Source organism: Mustela nigripes, chromosome 6, assembly GCF_022355385.1.
Source record: "Mustela nigripes isolate SB6536 chromosome 6, MUSNIG.SB6536, whole genome shotgun sequence".
Classification (NCBI taxonomy): Eukaryota; Metazoa; Chordata; class Mammalia; order Carnivora; family Mustelidae; genus Mustela; species Mustela nigripes.
Window position 1 is genome coordinate 104,619,172 of NC_081562.1, and position 13,191 is coordinate 104,632,362.

At 37.8% G+C, this 13,191-nt stretch overlaps 1 protein-coding gene across 2 annotated transcripts in view; it reads right to left on the reverse strand.

The window, feature by feature from the left end:
• The window catches only part of KDM5A (lysine demethylase 5A), a 99,215-nt gene that overhangs the window by 15,934 nt on the left and 70,090 nt on the right, over nt 1-13,191 (reverse strand). For both annotated transcript variants that reach the window (XM_059403850.1, XM_059403849.1), the window contains exons 21-25: nt 10,931-11,110; nt 9,992-10,153; nt 7,292-7,843; nt 6,790-6,933; nt 251-410 (exon numbers count right to left, since the gene is read on the reverse strand). In XM_059403850.1, coding sequence (XP_059259833.1) covers nt 251-410; nt 6,790-6,933; nt 7,292-7,843; nt 9,992-10,153; nt 10,931-11,110 — 1,198 coding nt within the window. The remainder of the gene's footprint in view (nt 1-250; nt 411-6,789; nt 6,934-7,291; nt 7,844-9,991; nt 10,154-10,930; nt 11,111-13,191) is intronic.

The window sequence follows — 13,191 nt, forward strand, 5'->3', positions numbered from 1 at the left end:
TTAATACAATGTTTCCTCTCCCTGGTTTCAGGTATATCTTTTTTTTTTTTAAGATTTTATTTGTTTGAGAGAGAGACAGAGATAGCAAGAGAGAATAAGAGCAGGTAGGAGGAGAAGCAGGGAGCCTAATGCATGGCTCGATCCCAGGATCCCAGGATCATGACCGGAGTTGAAGGCAGACGCTTAACCAACTGAACCACCTAGGCACCCCTCAGGTATATCTTCTTTACACTGTTTTAAAGAGTAATACCTTGAGAACAACTCTTAGAAGCTGAAGAATAAGCATGTTCCGCACAGAATGAAGGTGCTGTCCACATGTGAGTGACCACCTCTTCAGACTTGATGGGAATTTCTTCATCACAAAACAGATTGGGCTCCAGACTACTGGAGGACTTCACACTGGCTGTGTCCTGAAGAAGAAACAAAGAAGGAAAAAAAAGGGGAAAAAAAAGAGGAAACGAAGAGGGGTATTCAGAATTAGAACCACTTCATTTACCCTGTGACAAGGACCTAGCTGCAGGCTTTCAAGCTTGTAATATACTAAAAATATGACTTTAATGGAATACTACCAGCTATCAAAAATCATGTCATTTGCAATGACATGGATAGAACCAAAGAGTATTATGCTAAGCAAAATAAGTCAATCACAGAAAGACAGTTATCACATAATCTCACTCATATGTGGAATTTAAGAAACAAGGCAGAGGAGCATAGGGAAAGAGAAGAAAAAATAAGACGTGACAAAATCAGAGAGGGAGACAAACCACAACAGACTCTTAATTATAAGAAACAAATAGGGTAGCCTGAGTGGGGAGAATGGATGGGTAAGTGGGTGATGGACATTAGGAGGGCACGTGATGTAATGAGCACTGGGTATTATTTAAGACTGATGAATCACTGAACTCTACCTCTGAAACCAATAATACATTATATGTTAAATAACTGAATTTATATTAAAAAATTAAATTAAAAAATTTTTTAAATATGACTTTAAAATTAAATGCACAGTATTAAATAAGACAGAAAATGCCCACAGTGTGGGGGAATGGTGGAGGGGGTCAGTAATGACTACAGTTTTAGGTCAAAATGGAAAAAGTAAACCTCAAAAACAATCCAGAGATAATAAACCTATAAGAAAATTACTACTAACTAATCTACCTCCTACAGTCTACAACTAAAAAAAACTCCTATACTCCCAAGTTAGAGAACCTTGACACTTTTCGGACTTAGGAAGGGAAGAAAGGTTTAGATGTGACATCTGAAAGACACAAATCATTTAATCCTCTCCAAAGGTTTTCAAGCCTAGAGGCTTATCAATTGCTCTTAGATTGTTCTTTCTTAATACAATGAAGAGCCTAACTGGCAATATTCAAATTATGTACTTCTGACAGCTTTAATTAGTTCTCAGATGATTCTCCCCTGCAGTTAGTTTCCAGAAGCTCACATGTAGAGCTTTAATGGTAGAGCGCAATCCGGAAGACAGAAATCACAGGCCTTTCAACAAGGATAATTTAATGAACTGGTTAGATGTATATTAAAGGCTTGAAAAGACAAAAATAGCACAGAGCTAGCACCGAGCTAACACCAAGAAAAAGTTGTCAACCCTAGAGTTTGCAGTAACAAAGGGAAGAAGTGGGGTTATTAGAACCTACAAGCTCAGAGAAGAGGCCCTGCAGAGATGGGAGCCAGATCTCTAAGAAGGAAGTGTTGGCCAGTTCATTCTGCTCTAACGGAATGTGATGTAGTTGGTTTCACGGATGTGAAAAAACAACTACAAATTGGACCCAGTTCCCATTGCCAGAGCAAAACAAAAAGAAAAAGGAAAAAAGAAAAAAAACAAAACATGCAGTTCAGATGATAACACGAATAGAGAAAAATAAAACATGGGAAAGATCACGTCCCTTCTCACTATTCAGGCCTTTTAAATATTTTCTAATGTCCTCTTCTAGCAGAAGGCAGGCAGCAGGCAGAAAACAAATGTGGAGAGCAGAACTGGTTGGCACACTGCAACCCAACTGGCAGCTCATTTTTTGTATGGCATATAAGGTAAGAATAGTCTATGTCTTTAAAGAGTTGGGGGGAAAAAAAGGATATCCACTAGGGACCATATGTGGCTTACAAAACCTAAAATATGGGGCACATGTAGGCTCAGTGGGTTAAGGCCTCTGCCTTCGGCTCAGGTCATGATCCCAGGGTCCTGGGATTGAGCCCTGCATCAGGCTCTCTGCTCAGCAGGGAGCCTGCTTCTCTCTCTCTCTCTGCCTGCCTCTCTGACTACTTGTGATCTCTCTGTCAAATAAATAAAATTAAAAAAAACAAAAAAAAGAAATAAGGCAGAGGATCATAGGGAAAGAAAAAAATATAAGACATGACAAAATCACTGAAGCAATCACTGAAAACACATAAACAAAAAGAGCTATAAGGCAAGAAGTCAATAAAGGAAATGAAATCAAACATTACATTTTTTTTTTCAGGTAACCCAAAGAAGTACAACAAAGGAAAAAAAAATTAACAAAAAATAAACAGCAAAATGATCAACTTAAACACAACCATGTCAACAACTACATTAAATGAAAATGAACTAAATACCCACAATTAAGAGAGACTGTAGTATTACTTAAAAAATAAAACACAAAAAACAAGACTCAACAGTATTACACAAATGCATACAGATGCAGTTCAGAAAGGACCCTACTATATATACTATCTTCAAGAGACACATTAAAAAAAAAAAAAAAAAAAAAAAAAAAAAAAAAAAAAAAAAAAAAAAACAGGCTGAAAGTAAAAGAACTGACAAACAACAAGCTTAAACAAATTACTCTCCCTAAGGAGGAAAATTATAGTTAAGTCCCATTAATGGCAAACATAGAAGAAAGGTAGAATGTACTCTTGGTGAGAAATGTGTTTTATATACAGATCTGTCACTCTATCTTATGTGGTATTATGCTGGACTAAACTCTCAAATAAAACTGACTCTATTTCCACCAAAGCTCAAGCAGTCCAAGCATTAAAAAGGGTGAAGAGGAAAACCTAAAAGAATCTAAGTGTTTTATTTGCCTTTCTCATTTTTTAAAAAAGATTTTATTTATTTGACAGAAAGGGAGAGAGGGAACACAAGCAGGGGGAGTGGGAGATGGAGAAGCAGATTCCCTGCTGAGCAGGGAGCCCAACGCAGGGCTTGATCCCAGGACTCTGAGATTATGACCTGAGCCAAAGACAGACACTTAACAACTGAGCCACCCAGGAACCCAACCTTTCTCATTTTTAAAATAAGCAATTACTAGGTTGCAAGAAAGAACTTCTCAGGAGAGAAGAGCTACTACTGTTGCATATCCTCCTTTCTGATGCGCAATTCTGCACTAAATGCATTTGCAAAATATAAACTGTGATATGGACAGACAGTTTCAGTAAAGGGAAATCAATATGCCCTAAAAGGAAATGATCATATGAGTATGTGAAAGGATATGCCAGCCACACATACAAAAGATCCATGACAGACTTTCCTTCATTAAACATATATTTTCCTAAGTAATGATTTTCCTGATTCAGTGGTGATTACAAGATACTACATGCAAATGAAGTAACCCAACAACATAAAGCACAAATTAAATGCTATGATAACTAGGATCAAATGACTGATTTTATTTTTCTACTCTTCTTCCTAAACGTTAAGGGTTCTCTCTCAAGCCAAGATACTAAATTCAAACTATTTTAAAGATGAATTCATGGTTATAATCAGGAACTTCATAAAAATGGAAAAAAAAAATCACCAAATTAATTATAACTAAATCAGCAAATAACATTTTAATTAATTTTTAAAAATATTTTTAACCTACATCAAGGTAAATGTGACCTTGAATTATCCTTTTTATAAAATTTAAATTCAGTTAGCCAATATACATTACAGCATCACTTTCAGATGCAGAATTTAATAATTCATCAGTTGCCTGTAACATCAAGTGCTCATCATATCACATGTCCTCCTTAATGCCCATCACTCAATTAACCTAACCCCTCCAGCAACCCTCAGTTTGTTTCCTATAATTAAGAGTCTCTTGGGACACCTGGGTGGCTCAGTTGGTTGGACGACTGCCTTCGGCTCAGGTCATGATCCTGGAGTCCTGGGATCGAGTCCCACATCAGGCTCCCAGCTCCACGGGAAGTCTGCTTCTCTCTCTGACCGTCTCCTCACTCATGTTCTCTCTGACTGTCTCTTTCTCAAAAAAAAAAAAAAAAAAAAAAGAGTCTCTCATGGTTTTTCTCCCTCTCTGATGACTTCTCATTCAGTTTTCCCTCCCTTCCCTTATGATCCTCTACGCTGTTTCTTATATTCCACTTATATGAGTGAAACTATCTAATTGTCTTTCTCTGATTAACTTATTTTGCTCAGCATAATACCCTCCAGTTCCATCCACACAGATATAAATGCTAAGTATTCACTCTTTTCTGATATATATCATATAATGGGATATCACTATATCCCATTATATGGAATATATATTATTTATATATATGATTTATATATTTATATATTTAATATATAAAATATATTAAAATAATGATGTATACGATATATATTTTATTGTATATATTACATATAATATATGTGTAATATTTTATATATATCATATGTATGATATATACAATGATATATATATTTATCTCACATCTTCTTTATCCATTCTTCTGTCAATGGACATCTCGAGGGAGAGAGAGAGATATATATATAATTTATTGATGGATATATATATATTATTGATGGATATGTTATATAACATATATTATTATATATCCTATATATGATGATATATGTATTATATATCATACATACATATACATTTATACATATATATATCACATCTTCTTTATCCATTCATCTGTCAATGGACATGTCAGCTCTTTCCACAATCCGGCTATCATGGACACTGCCGCTATCAACACTGGGGTGCAGGTACCCCTTCGGGTCACTACATTTGTACCTTTGGGGTAAATATCTACTAGTGCTATTGCTAGGTCACAGGACAGCTCTATTTTTAACTTCTTGAGGAAGGTCCAAACTGTTTTCCAGAGTGGCTACACCAGCTTGAATTCCCGCCAACAGTGTAAGAAGGTCCCACTTTCTCCACATCCTCACCAAAATTTGTTGTTTCCTGATTTGTCAAGAATTAATTACCCTAAGTCTTGCACCTACCATTCTTCTATTTTTCTAAGCTATCAAATATATTGCTAACACTAAATTCCTAATTCATATTATAAAGTCCCCTCCTACCAAAGGAGAGCTCATAAGCTAACACCACTATATAATTTTCATTAAAAAGATTACTCTGTACAACCATATCAAACCATAGTTTTGATCCCTAGCCCTAAAATCATGTAATATTTGTGATGTTTTGTTTCCACAGGTTTCTAAAATGCTTCTAAAGTCCATCCCGTTTAGCAATTCTAGAGCACTGATTGATACTTACTGTGCTAGAAAGAGAACAACCCAGATAAGGCCTCTAAGCATAGTAAATGGGCAATTCTAGCATTAGCGAACTTATATGTGGCATGGGCTGCATTCCTGCCCAGCTGCTTCTTTAGAACTTTACCATAACAGGCTAATTCAAGTTTTAACTTTGCTCAAGTCTTTAATTCATAAAACTAAAAATTCCCTCGTTAAAACATTCCCAAGATCCATTTTTATCTTGAGAAAAGTATTTTACAGCAGATAGCTTACAAGCATCTATGACAGATGGTATTAATGGTTAGAGACACAAATTCTAAACAGTTCAACAAAGACTAATATAAAACAGATCAATGGATTAACTGCAACCTGACAGAGTTTCTGCCTGTTATTACTACTAAGTAAAAGACAAAGCACCTGGGCCTGACACAAAATAATAAAAGGCCAGTAGGATCTAACACAAAACAAACTTGCCAAAACCAGTGTAGTGTCATTATCAAAAGAATCACAGTAAGGGTAAATAATTTGTTCTAGCTGCAGCTGTAACTGCAAATTTGAACCATGGGCCCAAGTATAACTCATCTCTGAATAGGACATTCTATCTTGCACCATCCAGATGAGAAATCAGAGCAAGACTCAAAGCACCGCTAGAATGGGATTCTTAAAACATAACTATACAGACTTAAGCTACCCAAAGGAAACAAAATTCTGAAATGAGCCATGAAAGCTTTCAGTAATCTAAATGCATGATTTTTATTTTTAATTTTTTTTCCAGCGTAACAGTATTCATTATTTTTGCACCACACCCAGTGCTCCATGCAATCCGTGCCCTCTCCAACACCCACCACCTGGTTCCCCCAACTTCCCACCCCCCACCCCTTCAAAACTCTCAGACTGTTTTTCAGAGTCCACAGTCTCTCATGGTTCACCTCCCCTTCCAACTTCCCTCAACTCCCTTCTCCTCTCCATCTCCCCTTGTCCTCCATGCTATTTGTTATGCTCCACAAGTAAGTGAAACCATATGATAATTGACTCTCTCTGCTTGACCTATTTCACTCAGCGTAATCTCTTCCAGTCCCGTCCATGTTAAATGCATGATTTTTCTAGTCCCTTTAGGCCACAAGGAGTTACAAGGTAAAGAAAATAAACACCGATTTTTTAAAAAAAACTCCATCCTTTAAAAAAATTGTTTTATCAGTCTGTATTCTGGGGGGCTTAGAAAAAAATGCTATCACCACAAAGGCAGGATAAATAGACTAGCTTCCTCTTTTACTTTCAGGCTTCAAACATTAGTGTTCAGTAGTTTTAACAAGCCCAGTGATCAGGTATGCCTGTCCATTAATTACCTTCATGTCATAGCCATATGTCTCCCGGATATCTTCATCAGAATCTGTTTCTTCATCATCATAGTCCATTGTTTGTCGAGGGGAAGAAGATACACTGCTCACCACCCGGTTAAAAGCAGACTGCTGGAAACTAGGTAAGTGTCCCTAAACAACAAACAATTCCAACATGAACAGAGGGAAAAACTAAATAAACAGGGGTAATTAATGTGCACTTAAGAACACCTAAATGTAAGACCAACAGAATTCAACAGTTAGTACACATCAAATTATTTGGTTATGATGCCAAGGTCTGTCTCAATGATATTTCCAGGTTAATGGTTCACTAAAATGACCAGGTATATACCCAAAGAAAATTCTATAGGCATATACAAGAAAGATGTTATGGATAACATAGCTGCTGGCAACTTACTGTTTTCCTAGTCAGCTGGTAAAATATATTTGATTTACAATTTATACACATAATCTCATGAAATAAAAAAAAGAAAGAAAACCCTAAACTTGCCTGTAAGTCTGGATTAGCAGCTGCTTTTTGGAGTTCTGCACTGATGATCTTTTCAGTCTTTTCTCGAGCTGCCTGCTCCACCATGCGCTGGCTCAACACAGACAGTTTGGCTAGGGCAGAGGACAGTTCATCTGTGGCTAGGGCCTGCCGTGCTCTATCTTGCCAACTCATAGCTCGTTCTGTCAAACACTGCAGGGCCTCTCCTTCAGGCAAACGTACAGGCAGCTTCTGAAGAGATACCAGGAGTGAAAGAATAGTCTCTAACCTCGGCCTTCGAGACCGCATACAAAGAGGGCAAAGGAATTTTACTTCTTTAGCCTGCCAGCTAGACCCTTTTTTCTGGGAACCTGATTTAGGAAGGGGAACACAGCTGTTATGGAACCAGTCTTTGCAGAGCTCACACTGTAGCATAAACCCACTGGCTGTCTTGCGGCAAATGCAAAATTTTACTTCTTCTATACGGTCCACCATTGTCATCTTGGCTAGGTTGGCTGCTCTGAGGGAATGCATGGCTTCAATCTCTTTTTGCTCCCGTTCTTTGAAAACTGCCACCTGTACACAACAAACATTTAAGAGTCATTGAAAAATAGTGCAAAAATGCCAAATCAGAGCTGAGAGATCATCTCCACACTGTGCCTTCATTATGACAAGCACTGTCTTTAACAAACAGGCATTTATCAATCATTTCCTGTAATTTGGGTGCAAACATTCCTCATCTGTGAAATGGGCAAAGTGCTGCCATATTTGGCAATTTCTATCAGTAGAGTACCTAGAACTCTTCTGTAGGGTAAAGTACAAAGATAATCTGCGTTAGAGTTAAGCAACCTAAGCACAAAGCCTGGCTCTTGTACTTACAGATGGTTGGTCTGGGGCACAAGTTTTCCAAATTTCAGTTTTCTGAAACATGAGGATACCAACCAACCCCATTTTGTTTTTTTGAGGATTAAATAAGGTAACACATGAAAGTGCCTAACTTGGTGCCTCGCACAAGGTTAACACCCAATAAATATTACTTCTCATCCCCTTGTAATTTCTTCTCAGGGGATGACTTCTACACAAATCAATTTTTATTTCTTTCTCAATAGCTTCTCCAATTCATGCAGAAGTAGAATAACAAAGTCTGATGGCCAAATATAACAAGGTTTTATGTAATTCATTTAAAAAAATAAGTGAAAGTAAACAAAATTTAATTGTCATGAACACTGCCAATGCATTTTCTTTTTTAAACTGATAGCACTGAAACAATTTTGAAATAATTTCCAGTTCTATTCATCTGACAGGACTGACTTGATAGGCAGGCTCCCTAATAAATCATTTCCACTGGCCTCAAAACAGGATCATTTGAGGGTGCCTGGGTAGCTAAGTCAATTTAGCATCCAGCTCTTGGTTTCAGCTCAGGTTGTGGTCTTGGGGTCCAGGAATCGAACATCACATCAGGTTCCCTGCTATGCGGGAGAGTCTGCTTCCCTGCACTCTCTCCCTCTGTCCCTCCCCCTGCTCATGCGCTCTCTCACTCAAATAAATACATCTTAAAAAAAAAAAAAAAACCCAAAACACAGGATCATATGTAGGCAGAAACATCATATCAAGTAACTTAATGTATGTAATTCCCTACTGTTAAATAGGCCCAAACTCATTTTTTATTTCTCTTTATATCCTCAGGCTCCTAGTCATCTTCACACATTCCTCCTCCTCTCCAAAAACACCCATCATTCTACTTAGTTACAAGTATTTTCTTGAGCATCCACTACACTGTGAATGAGACTAAGAGAAGGGAGATATTTTAAATAGCAGCTAGTGTCATTAAATGGATATAATTCCTTTTAAAAGCACAGTATTAAATGTCATAAAATGTGGGCGCCTGGGTGGCTCAGTGGGTTAGGCCGCTGCCTTCGGCTCAGGTCATGATCTCAGGGTCCTGGGATCGAGTCCCGCATCGGGCTCTCTGCTCAGCAGGGAGCCTGCTTCCTTCTCTCTCTCTCTGCCTGCCTCTCAGTGTACTTGTAATTTCTCTCTGTCAAATAAATAAATAAAATCTTTAAAAAAAAAAAAAAAAAATAAATGTCATAAAATGCTATTAAATTCTAACCCGGTAACCACATTCCTAAGAGCCAAGTATAAGAAAATAATTTGAGGGGCGCCTGGGTGGCTCAGTGGGTTAAGCCGCTGCCTTCAGCTCAGGTCATGATCTCAGGGTCCTGGGATCGAGTCCCACATCAGGCTCTCTGCTCAGCAGGGTGCCTGCTTCCTCCTCTCTCTCTGCCTGCCTCTCTGCCTACTTGTGATCTCTCTCTGTCAAATAAAAAAAAAAATTATAAAAAAAAAAAAAAAAAAAAAAAAAAGAAAATAATTTGAAAAAAGGAAAAGACTTTATAAAGAATTTTCACTTTATATTATCCATAATAGCAAAGAGTAATAAAGTATTTGATGTATCAGAGAAGTGTTCAATAAATTATGGACAATCTGATGGAATATTAGACTATTAAAATAGTAAAAAAGAATAGAGATATGGAAAAGACAGTTTCACAGGGATGAGCAGACTAATAAACTTGGATTATAAATCTATAAAAATGAAATATTTTACTATAAAGCCAAAGATAAAAGTAAAAATAGTTAAGAACATAAAACCAGCGAATCTAATAGCTTTATAGAATTCTATATTCACGATGCAGACTCAGAATGCATTACATAATTTCTTACCACCATAGCTGTATCTCTGGTTTCCTCCAATCCTTCCTCCAGATCACTCAGAGGCTCAAGGTCCAGATCCTTTTCTTTTTCTTTTTCTATTAGTTCTTTTACTTTTTTCCTCCTGTTTTTACCACTCCCATATATACCAATGTCAGTCCGGGGACTCAGCACCTACAAAAATAAAACCAAACACTGAGTCCTGGCTTTTAAAAAAATCTTAAAACTGGGGCGGCGCCTGGGTGGCTCAGTGGGTTAAGCCTCTGCCTTCAGCTCAGGTCATGATCTCGGGGTCCTGGGATCGAGTCCTGCATTGGGCTCTCTGCTCAGCGGGGAGCCTGCTTCCTCCTCTCTCTGCCTGCCTACTTGTGATCTCTCGCTGTCAAATAAATAAATAAAATCTTTAAAAAAAAAATCTTAAAACTGAAAATAATAAAAAGGAACCATTTACTGACCACTCATCTTGTCCTAGGCACCTTCTTATGTACCTTCTACACACACCTAATGCAATCCTCACAACCACCTTCTTTTGTAGGTGTATCACCTGTATTTTACAAACTGGGGAACGAAGGCTCGGAGAGGAAACAACTTGCCCAAGGACACAGGGTTAGCAATTAGAGAGCCAGTCCTCAACATGAAGTACCTTACTCCAAAGCCTATGCTCTTTAACTACTAGGGCGTTTCAACTGCTCAAGATGAAAAGGGTAACACATGTAAGATATTTCAAGGACAGAATCCATTAGTAACAGAGATAAGATCCAGGCTGATTCCTTTTTCTGGATGCAGTACAAGATGAACTGTGGATAAATCTGTGTAAGGCAACAGATTTCCAGTCAACATTTGGTATCACTTAATAAGAATCACTTATAAAACCATGACCAGATAAATTGAAAATAATCTTCACCAATGAAACTCCTACCTAAGGGTATTAAATTACTAACTGTTCTTTACCTGCAACAGGGTATGGCTAGAATTCTTCTTAAGGAAGGTCCTCCCAGTCCGTTCTCTCCATGCCCGTGCAGCTGCCACTTGTGATTCTACCTGGGGTAACGCGTCCAAACGCACAGGGATAGGTCGCCCTTTAGCAGATAAGCTCTCCAGCTGCTCTAAGTAAGCATAGTTGCTGCCACTCTGAAACACAAAAGTGCATTCTCACATGACTTGCACTTTCTTATGGAGTCTAGTGATATTGGTCAGAAGATCTTACAAAGAATTTAGCATTGAGTTTTTTTATTAAATGTTGTTCTTTAAACCTAGTTCTATTTCTTGAACTAATAGAGCTTCCAATGTACTTTTTTAAAAGTCTGAAAATTCATTCTGTCAAAGATTTTTATTAATCAACGAGGGAGCCAGTCAAGATGTAAAAAATCAGTTCAAAAGATAATCTAAAGAACAGACACAGGGGCATCTGGGTGGCTCCACTGGTTGAGCATCTGACACTTGGTTTCAACTCAGGTCATGAGTTGAAGAGATCAGGCTCCATGTCCAGCTCCCTGCTCCGCAGGAAGTCTGCTTCCTCTCTCCTCCTGTGACCCTCCCCCATTCACACACACTCTCTCTCTAAAATAAATAAATAAATCTTAAAAAAAAAAAAAAGACATTTATAAATACAATCAGGAAATTTGCTAACAGATGGAAACATACTTAATATCATATAGGACAATTCATCTTCTCTACCATGGAGAAATCAACTGTTTCATTATGAATTTAACTGTCTTTCTATGGACACAATTCATTTGTAGTACTCTAAATTTTAATAACTGCAAAGTTGTAAAATAGCCTGGTCAAAAAAAATCCACAGCATGCACTCATAGAGTAAGATGATCCTGGAGAGTTCTCCAGAAAACTTCCAGTACTCCACTAAAAGAACACCCATAATTTCTCCTATTTCAAAGGCTTTCAAACTTTCCCAATGACTACAGAGCAATATTTTGGTGCTGATAGCCACCTCCATTTTATGTTATATAAATACAGATGAGAACAGATATTTGCCTAAGTCACAATGGTTTAATATTTACATATAATGAAATTACTGTTTTTCAAACTATTACTGCTTTAAGTTCACTAAAGAAATCATTATAAAGAGGTGAGAGGGTTAACAAGTAATCCATTTCAGGGATTTGGCAAGAACACCTGCAGTGGGTTGGCAGCCAACAGGCAGTAATTCAGAGTAATACCTTAGACTGGATGAATCTCCAGGCAGACAGACACATAGTCTAAGAAACTGTATACATGCCCTTAACATTCATTGTTATTAAGAAGCTCTGAATGAGGGAAAGGCATAGTTACATGCTATAAACAGACATTGCAATAAAAGGTTATTTCCTATGTTAACTGATTCATCTGCCTATAAATTCATTTTGAAAGTTATACTGGAATATTTGGAAAAACAGACAAAAAACTTAAGTGATTTTTTTTTTTTTAAAGTAGGCTCCACACCCAGTGTGGGGCTTGAACTCACAATCCCAAGATCAAGAGTCACATGCTCCACCAACTGAGCCAACCAGGCACCCCAACTTAAGTGAATCTTCAGTAATAATAATGGGAAGGTTCTAGCCCTGAGTGATATTACAATGGCATAATTAAATCACTGTGGTACTAGGATTAAAGAACAGACAGGTATATGAAAGAGAAAAGAAAGCTCAAATAGGTACAACTGAGAAATACCATGTTTACTGCTATCCCTTCTTGTACCCAACTATAGCCATTTGACTACGAAAGACCTTCTGGCTAAGGCTTGACTTAGCCTGTTCCCAAGCTCTGTATCTTAGAGTATGCCTGTCAACAGAAGTTGTCCACTTACTTAGATCCTATGAGTCAAGTCTTCCCAATGAAAGGAGGGCTTGGCGGAGGACAAGTCCTTCAAAATTACAGAGGAAACACAAGATAGCCATCTTGTAGACTTGGTCCTATAGTCATAAATTAACAGCCAACTAAGGGTAATCAAATATTTGAGGACAACCAACCTCCTGAAATGGGTTAAAGATGAAACAGAGAATGGGGTGCCTAAGTGGCTCAGTGGGTCAAGCCTCTGCCTTAGGCTCAGGTCATGATCTTGGGGTCCTGGGATCGAGCCCTGCATCGGGCTCTCTGCTAAGCAGGGAGCCTACTTCCCCCCGCCTGCCTCTCTGCCTACTTGTGATCTCTGTCAAATAAATGAAAAAATCTTAAAAAAAAAAAAAAGATGAAACAGAGGAGCTGTCCTGATGAAA